We start from the raw sequence: 16355 nt of genomic DNA on the forward strand, positions 1-16355 counted from the left end.
TGTTATGCTAGCAAGTCGCAGATGTGATCTATCGAAATGTTTATGGCAAACTAACTACTTAATAACAATGGTTAAAAGGCCACCTGGCCTGCTGGTTATATTGTATTGGAATATGACAAACTAGTACTTTAGTTAACTGTTATTGAATATCTGTAGCCACAAATGTGCTTAACATAGTTTGCTAGCTCTCCTGACCTATGACCTGCAACCTCTGAGCATCATACCATCAAAGGATCTAGCTAGCCAGCATGATCAGTTCATGATTCACCAGTAATGCACCCAGTGATTTATATAAATATTGTTCAATAGTATTGTATCCATGTGTTTTAACCCATTCGTGTCCCCTGGTCTGTCCCAAGATGGCAGAGGGAGACAAGAAGAAGGTGGCCAAGAAGGCTCATTGCAGCCGGAACCCTGTCCTGGCCAGGGGCATTGGTCGCTACTCCCGCTCCGCCATGTACGCCCGCAGGGCAATGTACAAGAGAAAGACCAAGACCACTGAGACCAAGGTGAGAGAAGGGAGGCACAGTCTGGGGAAAGCTGTCCCCTTGGTTCTCTACATTGGACCTGTTAAGACTTCAAGTTTGTATGTGTAGTGTACTGAAGTGTCTTGCTTATTTCAGATTGAGAAGAAGATGGTCAAGACTCCATCCACAATCACCAAGACTGTTGGTGGAGACAAGAATGGAGGCACTCGTGTTGTCAAGATGCGCAAGATGGTGAGTCATTGGCTCAAACAGTTTTCCTTAATTGTAGTTGGTGTCATGTTGCGCATGGATCGATGCAATTGCTCTTGGATCGACAAAATTGTCTTGAGTTTTGCAGCGCACAATCATACAGCAGATTAACTTTTCACCATTTCAATATACTGCAGTGAGGTCTAATTGCGAGACATGGCTGGTGGTGTTAAATGGTTCTACACCTGTGAAGTAGTTTGATCCCCTGACTCTGTGCCCCCCAGCCCCGTTACTACCCCACAGAGGATGTGCCCCATAAGCTGAAGAACCATGGTAAGAAGCCTTTCAGCCAGCACAAGAGGAACCTGCGTGCCACCATCACCCCAGGAACCGTGCTTGTACTACTCACTGGGCGCCACCGTGGAAAGGTGAGATCACACACAGACTCGTGCGTGCACAAACGCACACATCACCTCTGAAACACTCATGCACCATCCCCGGAAGAGTCCTTGTCCTGCTCACTGGACACTAGTGCAGGAAGATGAACACTCACATGGCTACACATGATACTGCCATCACTCATAAATATACATAGCTTGAGCATGCGAAAGCAAACTCGGTAGCATTATTTAGCGACCTATTATATTGCTGAGATGGCGTGCTGTGCACACTATTCTAAACACCCTTGTTGCACTGCTACCCTCCTTAGAACTGTCCTTTGCTCTACATGCGATAAGCTGCACAATACTCCCACACTACCAACTCAGTTTCCTTTTTTCCCACAATGAAAAACACACGTTCAAGCCTCACACAGGCATATTACGGTAGTGCCCACACATAGGACTGCGCCCACACACTGAATGCACGTAGCAGGGCCTGCTGCTATGGTTTCAGCTTTAAGTGCTGCTCAATTGGCAGAGGACACTCACAGCGTTGTATTAGAAGCACATAAATGTGTGAAGTGGAGAATTTCGAGTTGATAAACAATATCTGAACAGATTTGTTTGATTTATGTATGAGTTTCCCAATACATTTTTAAAAGTCAGTGGTCTAGTACAATTGTGTTATACTAGTGTTGTGGATATTTTTCTTACTGTAACAAGTAGATTGATCAGCTCTACATTCTAGAAGACCAGCTTGTTTGGTTTAGGCTATAGCACTATTACCATTGGTTTTTCAAAGTCTTCATAGTTTTTCAGATCCAGGATTGGTTATCACTTCAGTAGCATGTACATGTGGTAGATGTTGCCCTGTGCAATGCAGTAACTGACTCTTCTCTCCCCTCAGCGTGTTGTGTTCCTGAAGCAGCTCTCCAGTGGTCTCCTGCTTGTAACTGGTAAGAACAACCAGTGCTTTGAAACATTCATATTAATCAGTGAGTTGGCCAAACAAGTGTTGCATAGAGTAGATCTGGTCGGAATGTCCAGTGAGATTTTATAGCTCACATTCACGTCTGTGCAGTTGCAGTAACCCGTTAGGTAGCCTTATCTTGATGTGATGTTTGGAAAAGTATGCTGTTCTTGCGTTTTCAGTTGTAACTCAATCACCCTCTTGCTTTCTCCATCCTCTAGGTCCCCTGGCCCTGAACCGTGTTCCCCTGCGCCGGGCACACCAGAAGTTTGTCATTGCCACAGCAACCAAGGTTGACATCTCTGGCATGAAGATCCCCAAGACTCTGTCAGATGCCTACTTCAAGAAGAAGAGGCTGAGGAGACCCCGCCACCAGGAAGGAGAGATCTTTGACACAGAGAAAGAGGTCAACCCCACACTACTAGATATACACAAGCTATACACACTTCCAAACCCTCCTGGGATTTAGACTAGTGGGAGTGAGGAGTAATGGTTACTATTGAGTGCTGTTATTGGACAAGTAGCATAAAAACCATGGTGCATTAATCCTACATTCCTTCGAATGTTATTTGGAGAATGCAGTCATTAATCACATTTCCATCCACTAGTAAAGTCATACCGTATATTTTAAAAAGGAATCATACAAAATCAGGACTGCTGTGATAGGAAACAGGAAGTGTCGGCACAATTTTATAAATGCCAACGTTTGTTCGAAATGGTGGAAGCAATGGCACAATTATTTATATAATAACATGTCGAAGAAAACTGAGTCACGCGTTGTCATGGTGTGTCGTCCTCCCACTATGCCTGTTAGGCTCCAGATAAATGTTGAGGGTCCTATTCTGCTGACACGATTGATGCATGACAGCCGTCTGACACAAATATCCTCGCTCTTATCCATAATAATCTCGTGTTGTAGACTAACCTTACCTGTATCTGTCTGTGAGCTGTTGGCTAGAGCGCACTTGCCAAGACCAGAGTTGGCACATTTGCTATTTAACGCAAGCAATCGTTTGGTAGAGTTGAAAATGCGATGGAAACACATTGAACATTACATTTCTTTCGGTACAGGAAAACTGAAGTGAAAAAGTAAATTTTGTGTACACTGTCATCACGCAGTGATTTTTATCCGCTGCAATTCAGTTTGGTGGAAAGACCGCTGGTGGGGAAATGTGCATCATTTATGCATATTTTTTAATATTCACATTAATCTGCCCCAATTGGTTGGAAATCTAGCTAATGTCCTGACTGCTCAAATCTTTTGATGGGGAGTGGGTCTTTTGCTTAATATATGGTGAATAACGGTTCTTCCCTCTGGTTGTGGCTAGAAAAAATGCTTTTAACTGGGATGTCACAAGCTATCTGAAACTCTTACCTCTACCTCCCCCCTACAGAAGTACCAGTTGACAGTGCAGAGGAAGGAGGACCAGAAGGCTGTGGACTCTCAGCTTCTACCCCTCATTAAGAAGGTTCCCCAGCTGAAGGGCTACCTGCGATCCTCTTTCTGCCTCTCCAATGGGGTCTACCCTCACAAACTGGTTTTCTAAATGTGTTGTAATAAAGAGTACCACCACAGTCCTATCTCACCTTGTGATTGTGTGTAAATGGGCTGATTGAGTTTCAAATACACAAAGCATTTGGGGACATTGTAGTTCAGTAGCTCCCCTGTAACTCAAACTCTTTAATGGGGTTCTATTGCAGGCTGGGCTGTCAAAGGCATTCAGGACACATCAGGTGTTTGGTTGCTGCTATTGTATTGACAAATCAGTTTCCTATTGGCTCACATCCACCCCCTACACTTACAGAATGAGTCGGTCTTCACTGACATTTAAGCTTTAAGCCATTCGGCTTGTATTTATGGAACAGTTTGGTAGGTTGTGCTAGACTAGTGAAACAATGTTAGGAACAGTTGCATGAAAATGCTCGGCACACAGCAAGTTACCATCTTTTGTTGGTGGCCATTTTTAGCATGGGCCAGACCATAGAATTATGATCCCTGGACCAGGTTTTTCTTCAAATAAAGGTCACTTTACTCTAGAAAACAGATGTACAGTCACTTGGCTGCATTGCCTACCCACAAGCAGTGGTCTAAAGTATTTTTGGGGGTGTCTGTATTTTACGTTTTTGCCTACATTTACTCCAAGTACTTGTGTCGGAAAAAGTGTTCCATTGACAAATTCACACTTAATATCCCTGGTCATCCCAACTGCTTCTGATCTGGCGCCTGTCTGGTTTGCTTAATATAAGGAACTTAAGTGTCAAGTAAAAACCATTAAGTATATGTTAAACCAAGTACATTTAGACTTTCTCTTACTGTTTGACTGGAGTCATTTTCTATTAAGGTATCTTTACTTTTACTCAAGTATGCCAGCTGGGTACTTTTCACCACTTCCCACAAGTCCTGTTTGCTGTTCTAGCTATAATTTACTCAAGCCATCTAAAGTTGTGGCAATGTATGAATTATTTGGATGATTATCACCTTTTCATTGTGACCAATATTTACCTGGGCTAATGTAATTCATTTTCAAGTGGGATGAGAATATATTTAAAGCCTTGTCCCACAGTTCCTGGTTATCAGGAGAAACCTGTTCCCCCTCCTTACAATCAGTGCTGTCAATCAATACATTTGGGTGATGGACCTCGATGCTTCATAGTAAGTGAACACAAGTAGCTAAAATAAACTACAACGGGTAAACCCAGAAAGCCAAACGATATCGCTTTTATTTAAAATCAAATTAGTGACAATCTACTGCAATAGAAAACATAAATACAAGTGTTTCATTTCTCTCACATGGCCAGGTATTTTCTTTAAACAAAGAGGAACAAAATGGTAGAAAGCAGCACAGAAAGGCAGTTCCCGTTGACCAGGAATGAAAGAGCCTTTCTGTCGAGTCAGTCAATATTTAATGGTCAGTTGATGTTAAAGGGGCTGGGGCGGCTGGCTCCTCAGCCAGACTTGAAGAGCAGGATGGCCACCTGGCCCAAGTAGAAGTAGATGAAATGCTTGGTCTCATGGGTCACGTAGCTGCCAAAGTTCCTCCCTACAATGCAATGCCAGGTGGGGTTGTACTTCTTGTCAAACTCCTGGAAGGGGCAGAGACAGGAATGCATGATTAACATGGATCAACAAGACAGCAGTGTTAATTTTTTACAATCCAGTGACCCTGCACCACTGTAGTAAATGTCATACAATTTTACTTAGATTTATAGTTAACCAGTAAATCAGGTAGCTAACATTATTTAGAATGAAGGTCGGACTACTTGAACTCAATGTTATACCAAAGCCTGGGGATAACATCCCTTTCCCCATGTATGCAATTCAACCAATTGTTTGAGCATCGAACACTATTTTAGACAATCATAAAATATGGATAGCCACAGAATTAATCGATTCCCACAGAGAGTAACTTTTGGCAAGAGTCACACTGCTCTGTATGGGAAATAGGCAGGGAGTCATTCAGCCACAGACCATGATAGTTATCGAATAGGTAAGTCTCGGGTGGGTACCTTCTTGATGTATGCGGCAATGTCTTTCTCGATGTTGTACTTCTCCAGAGCCTGCGTGGCGCACTCCACTGCATCCTGCTGCATCTCCTCTGACATGTCGGCATTTTTTATGACTGCTTTTCTGTCAGACATGGTTGCCCTAGGAAACCAAAAACATCACGGTATTTACCAACAAGGACAGACTGATAGGGTTCAACCTGGGCTCACCCAGCATTTTAAACGCTATTCACTAAACACTTCTAGAAAGAACTTGGCGTATTAAGACTCATCATCCAACAGCTAACATCTTCAGATCAGAGCTTAACACACCAAGCAGTAGCCAGAATAGATTCCGAACCCTACGCTTCCTTACTGGGGCCAGCAAGACACCGCAGAGCAGGTGCAGGATATGGCTTGGAAAACATACCTCAACCCAGGGGTGAGAAATGAGGTGTACTCCGAATTGTCCCATCATCCCAACTGTTACACAGAAGACAAAACGACTGCTAGAGTAGTATTCATTCAATCTTCTCGGTGTAACAGTGAATTGGACAAATCGAAGTACAATGCATTTCGCATCCCTGGATTGAGGTACGTTTTCCGAGCCATGTTTTGAGCCAGCTCCGCGGTGTCTTAATCTAAACATGCAGCCTGTCCAAACCTAGCACAGCTGTAAGCAAGCGTAGGGTCGGAATCCATTCTGGCTAAACAACCGTGGCTTACTGCTGTGCAAATACCAGTTAAATAATGACTGGCAAATGGCATGGCAACCGCGCTCTGTGTAGTTTCTATGGATACACTTCTAATATGAGGAGGAAGGGGAGCTCCGGACCCTTAGTGTCCGAAATTTATTTAGCCATTCATTGTAGGAAATGTGATCTGTATAGTTTATATATTTTCTTGAGATCTCACTTCTGGATTATTCATTAATAAAATGTCAGATTTAATCAACAAATACAATAGTAAATTGAAATAAGGTTACAAGTACAAGACTACACATCTGGCTGTGTCGGCAAAGCAATGATATCTTTCGCTACTGTTGTCTTACGACATTTATCTCAAAACAGTCATGACTATTCAACAAAACAATACATAATTGTAAAGTTTCTTTCCAGGTAATTTCTTAATTACATGATCGTATAACTACCAAATGAGTTTTGAAGTTGAGGGTACAGTATTTATGAAGTTTGACAATGAGGATGAAAACTAGCATAGTTCAGCAAGCCAGCTAGTTTAGCCAGGGAAAACGAGCGTAGGCGTAGTGCACATGTGAGTAGTAGGCTAATCAGGAGCTGGTGGCAAAAAGTTTGATTAAACAATTCAGAGTCTAAAACGAATAAATCAGATGACACACACTATAAAAATAGTTTGTCCTCGGTTGCAACACTCACTACCGAGTTAAAACTTGCCCCTGGAAGCAACATCAGCAAAATAACAGTTCCTCGGGGGCTTCATGAAATGGGTTTCCATGGCCGAGCAGCCACACACAAGCCTAAGATCACCACGCGCAATGCCAAGCGTCAGCTGGGGTTGGTGGAAACGCATTCTCTGGAGTGATTAATCACGCTTCACTATCTGAGTTTGGCACATGCAAGGAGAACCCTACCTGCCCCAATGCATAGTGCCTACTGTAAAGTTTGGTGGAGGAGCAGTAATGTTCTAGGGCTTTTTCATGGTTCGGGCTAGGCCCCTTAATTCCAGTGAAGAGAAATCTTATTGCTACAGCATACAATTACATTCTAAACGATTCTGTGTATCCAATTTTGTGGCAACAGTTTGAGGAAGGCCCTTTCCTGTTTCAGCATGTCAATGTCCCTGATCACAAAGCGTGGTCCAACCCCATCAAACACCTTTGGGATGAATTAGAACGCAGACTGCGAGCCAGGCCTAAATCGCCCAACATCAGTGCCAGACCTTTCTAACGCTCGTGCCTGAATGGAAGCAAGTCCCCGCAGCAATGGCCCAACATCTAGTGGAAAGCCTTCCCTGAGGAGTGGAGGTTGTTAAAGCAGCAAAAGGGGACCAACTCCATATTAATGCCCATGATTTTGGAATAAGATGATAGACAAGCAGGTGTCCACATACTTTTGGTCTGTTGTGTATTTAATTAAGGAGAGCAAATATATATACAATCTAAAAATCAGCTGTTACTCTCAATCATAAAACGATGTTTGAGTGTACCCTGAATACAGAAAATTAATGGTGAAATCACATCCGGACATGGTAGACTCCACCTCACCACTACTTATGTGTAGCTAGAATTCTCATCTTCTCCAATCTATTCAAGTTGTCAAGCAACATTTTTGTTATTTTGAACAAAACAAAAACCATAACTCACCATTTCCCCAAATTAGTCAAGTTAAAATTAGCATAATAACTTGACATTGCTGTTTGCAGCTTGCAAAGTGTTTCATTTAAATTCGTAAGACTGGTGCTATCATAAAATTAGGAATTACAATACTAGAAATGGGCTTTAACTTATGACTTATGTCTTATGATGGGCTAAAACTCAGCCATTTTGGTCAGGGAGTTGTTAACTGGTTACACATGGCAGGTGTAATATGTACATGCAGTTAGCAAGTTGGGACATTTTCGAGTTTCCGAGATCCAACTAGCATGTGAAAGCAGCATTGGACAAGTTGTAAAATAATGCAACAAGTACTGATGTTGTATCATAATAAACACCTTTCTAAGAAAATAAATGTATCCATTTATGGTCTGTTGATATAGATACACACAAATGTAGATATACAACCTGCATGATTTTCTATTAACTTACAATATTTTAGGTTGACACATTTTATTACACAATTTAGATCGAATGCTTTACTTTTATTTTCCTGCATAAGTAAAAGCAGGAGGATTATGCCTCTGCCATTCATTCCAATTAGACTGGTTTTGATTTCTCCCTGACCAATATGGCTGCCATTTTTCACCACATTCTGGAACTTTTTGGGTTCATATTGCCCCTCTAGTAATTTAATAGGATCTCCATGGGTGCCACCTTGCAAACAAGTCATTAATGATATTATGATAGATGTCGTAATGTAACTTGATATCTGGCTAGCAATCTAACATGAACTAGCTAGCTGCCGTTAGTAGACTAACGTTAGCTTGTAGAAGATTATTAATGACGCCTGTTGTGTGCCACTCAGACGCAAATAGCTAACGTTAGCGGGTTCAACTGTACTTATCAACTCAGATCGCAAATTATTCTTAGACCACCTACACTAATTTTAAAAATGAAGGAGAGCTCATAATGGCCTAACAATTTGTTTTTACCTTATTTTCCAACGCCGGTTGTCTCTGCTATATGGACGCTTGATTTAACAGCTACAACTCCCGCTAAGTGGTGGACAAAAAGTAATGTGGGTGTGTAACTGACAGAAGACACGATCGCACATATCTCCTATTGGCTAACCGTTATGCACACGGTGTAGTTATTGGTCAATCTCTCGCAGCTTTTGCTGGCATTTCTTGCTGCATTTTATTTCAGCCCATCATGCTTTGCGGTTCAAACGTCGTTGGTTTCCGTGGCAACCGCTGTGTAATTGTAAACAACATTAGCAAAGACAGTACTATTAGGCTTCTGCTAACGCTTAGCAGTACACAGTCAAAGTTAAATATAATACTTTTTTTTAATTACTCAAAAACACAAAATAAATAGTTTGCGGTTAGCTAGCACAGTATCATTTCACCTTTCTCGAAAATCTTCAGTTTTTTCTTTTTGGGGGGGATGATTTCATAAGGGTAGTTACAGGCCATCTCGACATGTTTATGTGCACCATTTATTCCCTAGAAATCATGCGGATAGGGCTCAATTACAGTGTTACATTTCCACCCATAAAAATTAATTTTAAAAAATCTAGAGAGAAAATGGACTCCAACTGCTCATGGGTACGGCTGGTTCTAAAAAGACAGAACTATATGTAACATAATATCCATTAATCACTCCAAGTGTCTTCATCTTGGAAGTAACTTCATCTCAAAAGCATGATACATGTCTCCCAGACATAATACATATAAAACTTGACAGTGAGTGAAGGAAACAACAATGTACAAAGATGCTACAGCAGTGACTAGTCAGGCATACTAAAAGATCTGGTAGTGTCCTAACACTAGCCCTATGATTTAGCCTGGTAGCCAGTCTGTTTCTGCAGTCAAGGTAACATTGTTGCCTAGCTAGCCAAACAAGATAGTGACACAGCAGTAACAGACTGCATTGCTGTTCGATACACAAATTATTTTAGCACAATAAAAATATATTTGGATGATTCTGCTGAGTGACAGCAATGTAAACAAATAATTCTGTCTTGGCATTGTCAGAGGGTAGAAATCTCTGGTGATGTCATCAAAAAAACAAACAGATCACGCATATCACAAGAGTTAGAGTGTTTGCAAGTATTTTTTAACTATACATGTTCTGTCAATCTGTAGGAGAAACCTCAGAACAACTTTAAAAAAAGACCAACAAGGTTGTGCTATTTTTCCCTCCTGGGAAAACACACCAAAATCAAAAGAAACCCTAAGACACATAGATAAACACAAACATACACAATTGTCAGCCTTGTTGGCAGTTAAATCATGTGGGGATAAAAAGTGTCTTTCATCCCTTTCACTCGCTGCGTTCTTTAGGCTCTCTGTACTTCCATTGGATGTAGTCAAAGATATCCTTCTCACTGTCCACCATCAGAGGTTCCCCGGCCATACCTACAACCACAGAAACACAGACATGAAATAACCTTGCTGTTTAAACTGACTTTACACAGTTGGCTAACCCAACTGTGACGGTGAGATGGACACATTGCTGAATTTCAGTAAATAAGATACAGGTGCCTAATAAATATATACATTTTTAAATCAACCTCCAGACACTTTGATCTGAAGGATTTATTACATGCCTTCCGAAAGTATTCACTGGCCTACACACAATCCCCCATAATGTCAAAGTGGAATTACGTTTTTAGGAAATTTTACTAATGAAATAAAAATGAAAATCTGAAATGTCTTGGGTCAATAAGTATTCAACCCCTTTGTTATGGCAAGCCTAAATAAGTTCAGGAGTAAAAATGTGCTTAACAAGTCACTATTACACGCCGCGTGCAATCGTGTTTAACATGATTTTTTGAATGACTACCTCATCTCTGTACCCCACACATACAAATATCTGGAAGGTCACTCAGTCGAGCAGTACATTTCAAACACTGATTCAACCACAAAGACCAGGAGGTTTACAATGCCTGGCAAAGAAGGGCACCTATTGGTAGATGGGTAAAAAAAAAAAAAAAAACAGACATTGAATATATCCCTTTGAGCATGGTGAAGTTATAAATGACACCTTGGATGGTGTATCAATACACCCAGTCACTACAAAGATACTGGCGCCCTTCCTTATTAAGTTGCCGGAGAGGAAGGAAACTGCTCAGGGATTTCACCATGAGGCCAATGGTGATTTTAAAACAGTTAAGAGTTAAATGGCTGTGATAGGAAAAAAACTGAGGATGGTTCAACAACATAGTAATCACTCCACAACACTAACCTAAATGACAGAGTAAAAAGAAGGGGGCCTGTACATAATACAAATATTCCAAAACATGCATCCGGTTTGCAGAAAGACACACACAAAAAAGTCTACAGTAACACTAATAAACTGCAAAAAATGTGTCTAAGAAATTAACGCTTTGTACTCGGAACATAGTTATGTTTGGAGCAAATCCAACATCACGGCGTACACCACTTCATATTTTCAAGCATGGTGGTGATTGCATCATGTTATTGGTATGCTTTTCATCATTTCCAACAGACACTGGGAGACAAATTCACCTTTCAGCAGGGAATAACCTAAAACACAAGGCAAAATACTGTATATACTGGAGTTGCTTACCAAGATGACATTGAATGTTCCTGAGTGGCCTAGTTAAAGTTGCCAATTTAAAAATAAAAAAGATTATTGTCTTGAAAATATTTGGCAAGACTTGAAAATGGCTATCTAGCAATGATCAACAACCAACTTGACAGAGCTTTAAGAATTTAAAAAAAGAATAATGTGCAAACATTGTTCAATCCAGGTGTGTAAAGCTCATTACCCAGAAAGACTCACAGCTGTAATCGCTGCCAAAGATGGTTCTAACATGTATTGACTCAGGGATGTGAATACTTACGGAAATTAGATATTTATGCATTTCACTCTGTATTCACCGAGGTCCATAGGGCCGCACAATTGTTTTTAAAGATTTCCTCGCCGTCAAATGTGTATATATTTCCCCCCCAAAATGATTTTGATTATATCTAGATTACATTTTTTAAAACTAAAAACGTGAGTCACATTTAATCGGCTCGTGGGCCCGTATGTTTGACACCCTGGTCTAGGAATAGGGGCAAGGAGTTGATTGTGGACGGCTGATATTTCAGCGTGACTCACCAGTGACCCCCACTGGACGGATGGTATACTCGTTGAGGGTGAAGCCTTTCTCCAGAGCGTGAGTTCTCATGTTCTTATTGAAGATGTCACTGCCAGTGAAATACAGCACACCACAGTAATACTGGTCCTTAGGAATTAACCTGCAGTGAGATAAGGGAAATTGTATTTCTGTTATAGCAAGGTGAAGGAAAAGATAATCAAATGTCGTTGAAAGTGCTCGATCTGACCATCCTCCAGGCAACAGAGTCACAAGAACCATGTGATTAGGTGTGTATGTGGAGGGTAACTAGCTACCCACCTGATATCAATGCGTCTGTGAAGATATTCCTCCTCGTCTTCATCCTTCTGCTGCAGCTGGCAGACTCCCTAGAAACATATTAATGACGATGTGGTAGAGGGGTAGGACACTTTTATAGCTAAATAAAGACTGAATAGATAAACTTTCTGACTGATGAAACTAATTCTGCTGACAGACCTCCTAGAGAGAGAGCAACAGCCACATAAATAACCAATCCATCTGCTTGAATGGTTCCTTCCGATTTAGTAAAGTACAGACCCTCTCGGCACAAAATACATCACCAATGACAACATAAAACATCTTAGTTACTAGACAGATTGAGCAACATTCCTTGCAGCTTGCTAGCCACAAAATGTCCTCACCATGTATTTGGTGTCTCCTTTGGACAGTGTGTCTGTAATGAACCCAATGGATTCAAAATGCTCCACCACGGCATGGAGAAGTTTGGGCTGGAAGAGGAAGAGCAAAGAATTATGTTATGAGTATATGCAAGTCATAAGAGTTATCTTCTGTTGAATGCAATGATGTTGGAACATTGCTGCGGGAACTTGCTGCCATTCAGCAACAAGAGCATTAGTGAGGTCGGTTCCAGTCAAGTTCTTCCACACCGATCTCGACAAACCATTTCTGTATGGACCTCACTTTGTGCACGGGGGCATTGTCATGCCGAAACAGGAAAGGCCCTTCCCAAACTGTTGCCACAAAGTTGGAAGCACAGAATCGTATAGAATGTCATTGTATGCTGTAATGTTAAGATTTCCCTTCACTGGAACTAAGGGGCCTAGAACGAACCATGAAAAATAGCCCCAGACCATTATTCCTCCTCTACCAAACTCTGCATTCTCCTGGCATCTGCCAAAACTTTTGAATCAACTACTCACCACATTTTATGCACTACAGTGCTAGCAAACTGTAGCTTATGCTTTCAGTACTAGATTCATTCTCTGATCCTTTGATTGGGTGGACAACACGTCAGTTCATGCTGCAAGAGCTCTAATAGGTTGGAGGATGTCCTCCAGAAGTTGTAATAATTACTGCGTAAGTCTATGGAAGAGGGTGAGATCCATGAGCATCCTAGATTTTGTACTGAAGTCAATGTACCCAGAGGAGGGCGGAAGCTAGCTGTCCTCCGTCTAAACACCATGGTTCTACCCTACAGAGTGCTGTTGAAGCTACTGCAAAACAGTGCATTTAATCAATTATTTGGTGACCTTAATATATTTTGTATAGTTTTACCTAAAAAGGATACATTTTTAAATAGTCCTCCCCTGCGTAATATATATGAATTCAATACAGTGCCAAAGTAGCAGTTGGCATTGTGGAGTTTGGTGGTTACCTGTTTCTCATCCACAGAGGTGTAGTTTGGGTGGGTTAGTAAGATATCAATATCCCCACTGGATTCAGCACCTGCAGGAGGGAATGCAGGAACAGTTAAACAATGAAGAAATTACCTAAAACAATAATCACATGCATAAAAATCTGTCTTCCCAGTGCAATCACTTCCTTGATACAACATGACAATTGCAAATATAAAACACTACACACAGTTAGTAATAGTAAAAACCACAGAGTACATGGTGGACTCACCTCTCCTGTAGCTTCCACAGATTGTCCCAATGTACTCAGTATCCACCAACTCCAGCTCCTGCAGAATGAGAGTCTGGACAAACACACAAGAAGCATAAGACTGAGGTAAGAGTAAATACAGGCCATTCTAACCACTTTTTTAAAAAAATCCATCCGAATTCGCTCTCTCGCAATTGTCATTTCACTCACCTCCATCTTCGTCATCTCAGATCGTGGAATCCTCTTCTCAAACTCTTCAAAGTACCTACAGCGGGCACAGGGCAGCGCCACCAAGCATGCAAAGGAAACTTACATTGGAATGTATGAGTCACCAACCAATGATGCACATACAACATCAGCAAAACACTTACATTGGTGCATGCAGACTGAGACACTGACATAGGAATTTCATACTTACTTGAGTCCAATCTGCTGATGATGATTGAGCTTGTGTTCGATTTTCTTCAGATCTAAAAGCACAACAGTGTTAATGTAGTCTAATAACAATTGAAGTTACTTTTGAAATTGCATGGCATTCCTACATATACTCAACCCTTCACCATATGCACTGCAGGCTACTCTGGTATCTTCTTCTAAATGTAAAAAAGAAAATAGCTTTAAAAGCTGAGCAAACCTTCCAGAGTCTTCACTCCCTCATCAAAGAACTTTCTGGCAGCAGCAGGACTAGCGGAGGAGAAAGAAAGAGTTAACTGCTCAGGTGTCTTAAATAAGGGCTGGAACAAAATCATGCAGAATGGTAGTTCTCCACAAGAAGGGTTTTGCCACCCAGGGGCTAGGGTCAGGGATTGGGTTTAACAAACCATGCAGAAGACATACCCAATACCAGTGACTCTGGTAAGGAAATTGATGGAGGAGCTGGTGTCATCATTACGAATCTGGGACAATAAACACAATCCATTAGCCTGCATCAAACTGAGTGAAATTAATCATCATCTTTAAAAAGGTCATTTGTGCATTTTGTATTGTGGTCACAGGTGACAAAGAAGTGACAGGCTGCAGAGTTTAAGTTTCACATGTCATCCCTCAAACACTTACCTTTTCTAACTTCTTAAGTGTTCCTGTTTGTAAAAACTCATCTATCTTCTTAGCGATCTCTTTTCCAACGCCATCCTATTTAAAATAGATGAACACAATAGAAAGTATAATGATAATATTGTTATAGTAAGTCACTGGTGAGCATTGGCTGTCATCAGATTTCAAGTCAATCAACTACAGTCAACCACCGCTATAACAGCGCTGTACTGTCTGTGACATCTTTCTCTCTCATCACTTATGTCCTCACCAGCTTCTTGGCCTCGTCCCCATTTTTGATCTTCTGGGGGTACTTGGAGATCACTGAAGCTGCTTTCCTGAAGAACAGTGGCACAACACATACAGTTATTTACAGTAAATGAGGGAGTAAACGGGGCGTAAATAAATAAAAATATGTTCGTATGACCAAGGACTGAATGAGCCACTTAAACAGATGTCTGTTGTAAAGGGACACTCACATCCCTCACTACACTACTCCCATCTCATACCTGTAGGCATTGTACTTGTGTATAGCTCTGTTGACATTCCTCTCATAGTTGGCCAATTCTGGGAGAAAGAAACAGATACAAAAGCACACTCACTCACAGGCTTCGCATATGGAAGAAACAAACTCATTGGAGAGATTAACAGGCTATTAACCATGAGCATCACAAATGCTCACATTCTACCTCACGAATGACAGGCAGTGTAAAGTAGATTTTTAAATGTGTGACGAGTTTGACACAGCCTCCATCATCACACACACACACACACACACACACACACACACACACACACACACACACACACACACACACACACACACACACACACACGGACGACGGGGTTAGATTTTAAAGATTGAACTAATAGCTAAATCTAGCTACCACACAACTAGCAAGTTTGCATTCGTGTTTCATTGCTAGCTAGTAAAAAGCTATCAATATTAAGTTGCGATGTTTGGTTGCAAATGAAGATAGCTAGCTAGCTAAACTATCTATTATGTGCTAGCCAGCTGTCGTTAGCTAGCTAGCCTTCAAGTCTCTTCCGGAGACACCTGGAATACCTAGGATAGATAAAGTAATCCTTCTCACCCCCCCCTAAAATATTTGATGCACTATTGTAAAGTGGCTGTTCCACTGCTTACCGGTAAGAAAGTCTGTTATTCCCTCGTTTGGGGATTCCTGTGGCGCTTTCCTTTTACTCATCTCTGTATTCAATCTTTTCCCAAATTATATTGTATTCTTATTTTACGTGCTTGCAAGTAGTGTAGCTAACACTGCCTTTCTTCTGCTGCTTCTTCTTCTTCTGATGGTTTTACCGCGGACTACAACCCCCAAATAAGTATTGCTGCCTCCAAGTGGACGGTTGAAAAACCAAAACAAGGTAAAAAGAAAATCCATACCCACCCAAATAAAATAGTACATTGACAAAAACAAAACAAAACTCCCACTTCTTCCTTCTTTCAAATCTCGATATCACCCTTTCTCAGGCTCTTAGGGCTGCTCTGCCGAGAAATATTGCA

At 41.2% G+C, this 16355-nt stretch overlaps 3 protein-coding genes across 3 annotated transcripts; 1 reads left to right on the top strand and 2 right to left on the bottom strand.

Moving 5' to 3' along the window:
• The first annotated feature begins 334 nt into the window (after positions 1-334).
• On the top strand, positions 335-3602 carry LOC115111720 (large ribosomal subunit protein eL6-like). The gene is made up of 6 exons (XM_029638070.2): positions 335-509; positions 624-719; positions 962-1105; positions 1965-2013; positions 2249-2433; positions 3422-3602. Exons 1-6 carry the CDS (start codon positions 360-362, stop codon positions 3572-3574), a joined length of 777 nt encoding a protein of 258 aa, XP_029493930.1. The 5' UTR covers positions 335-359; the 3' UTR covers positions 3575-3602.
• Positions 3603-4730: 1128 nt separating this feature from the next.
• Positions 4731-8905, bottom strand: dynll1 (dynein, light chain, LC8-type 1). The gene is made up of 3 exons (XM_029638072.2): positions 8796-8905; positions 5535-5673; positions 4731-5111 (listed from the first exon to the last, which is right to left on the bottom strand). The coding sequence occupies exons 2-3, from the start codon at positions 5664-5666 to the stop codon at positions 4974-4976; spliced, it is 270 nt and encodes an 89-aa protein (XP_029493932.1). The 5' UTR covers positions 5667-5673; positions 8796-8905; the 3' UTR covers positions 4731-4973.
• A 227-nt stretch (positions 8906-9132) lies between these two features.
• Positions 9133-16152, bottom strand: LOC115111719 (polymerase (DNA directed), beta). Its single transcript, XM_029638067.2, has 14 exons — positions 15978-16152; positions 15340-15397; positions 15102-15168; positions 14855-14929; positions 14636-14694; positions 14433-14482; positions 14217-14268; positions 14009-14063; positions 13820-13892; positions 13569-13639; positions 12595-12681; positions 12233-12300; positions 11935-12074; positions 9133-10223 (listed from the first exon to the last, which is right to left on the bottom strand). Exons 1-14 carry the CDS (start codon positions 16036-16038, stop codon positions 10129-10131), a joined length of 1011 nt encoding a protein of 336 aa, XP_029493927.1. The 5' UTR covers positions 16039-16152; the 3' UTR covers positions 9133-10128.
• Positions 16153-16355: the final 203 nt, after the last annotated feature.

This window comes from Oncorhynchus nerka, linkage group LG27, assembly GCF_034236695.1.
Source record: "Oncorhynchus nerka isolate Pitt River linkage group LG27, Oner_Uvic_2.0, whole genome shotgun sequence".
NCBI classification, from domain to species: domain Eukaryota; kingdom Metazoa; phylum Chordata; class Actinopteri; order Salmoniformes; family Salmonidae; genus Oncorhynchus; species Oncorhynchus nerka.

Bases quoted from the DNA above. Each gene is read 5' to 3' on its own strand.
- dynll1 (XM_029638072.2), bottom strand. From the start codon at position 5,666: ATGTCTGACAGAAAAGCAGTCATAAAAAATGCCGACATGTCAGAGGAG. The intron at 5,112-5,534 runs GTACCCACCCGA...TGCCCCTTCCAG, and splicing joins TTGCCGCATACATCAAGAAG to GAGTTTGACAAGAAGTACAA.
- LOC115111719 (XM_029638067.2), bottom strand. From the start codon at position 16,038: ATGAGTAAAAGGAAAGCGCCACAGGAATCCCCAAACGAGGGAATAACA. The intron at 15,169-15,339 runs GTATGAGATGGG...ACTGTTCTTCAG, and splicing joins CACAAGTACAATGCCTACAG to GAAAGCAGCTTCAGTGATCT. The intron at 13,640-13,819 runs GTGAGTCCACCA...TCCCTCCTGCAG, and splicing joins CTGTGGAAGCTACAGGAGAG to GTGCTGAATCCAGTGGGGAT.
- LOC115111720 (XM_029638070.2), top strand. From the start codon at position 360: ATGGCAGAGGGAGACAAGAAGAAGGTGGCCAAGAAGGCTCATTGCAGC. The intron at 510-623 runs GTGAGAGAAGGG...TGCTTATTTCAG, and splicing joins CCAAGACCACTGAGACCAAG to ATTGAGAAGAAGATGGTCAA. The intron at 1,106-1,964 runs GTGAGATCACAC...CTCTCCCCTCAG, and splicing joins CTGGGCGCCACCGTGGAAAG to CGTGTTGTGTTCCTGAAGCA.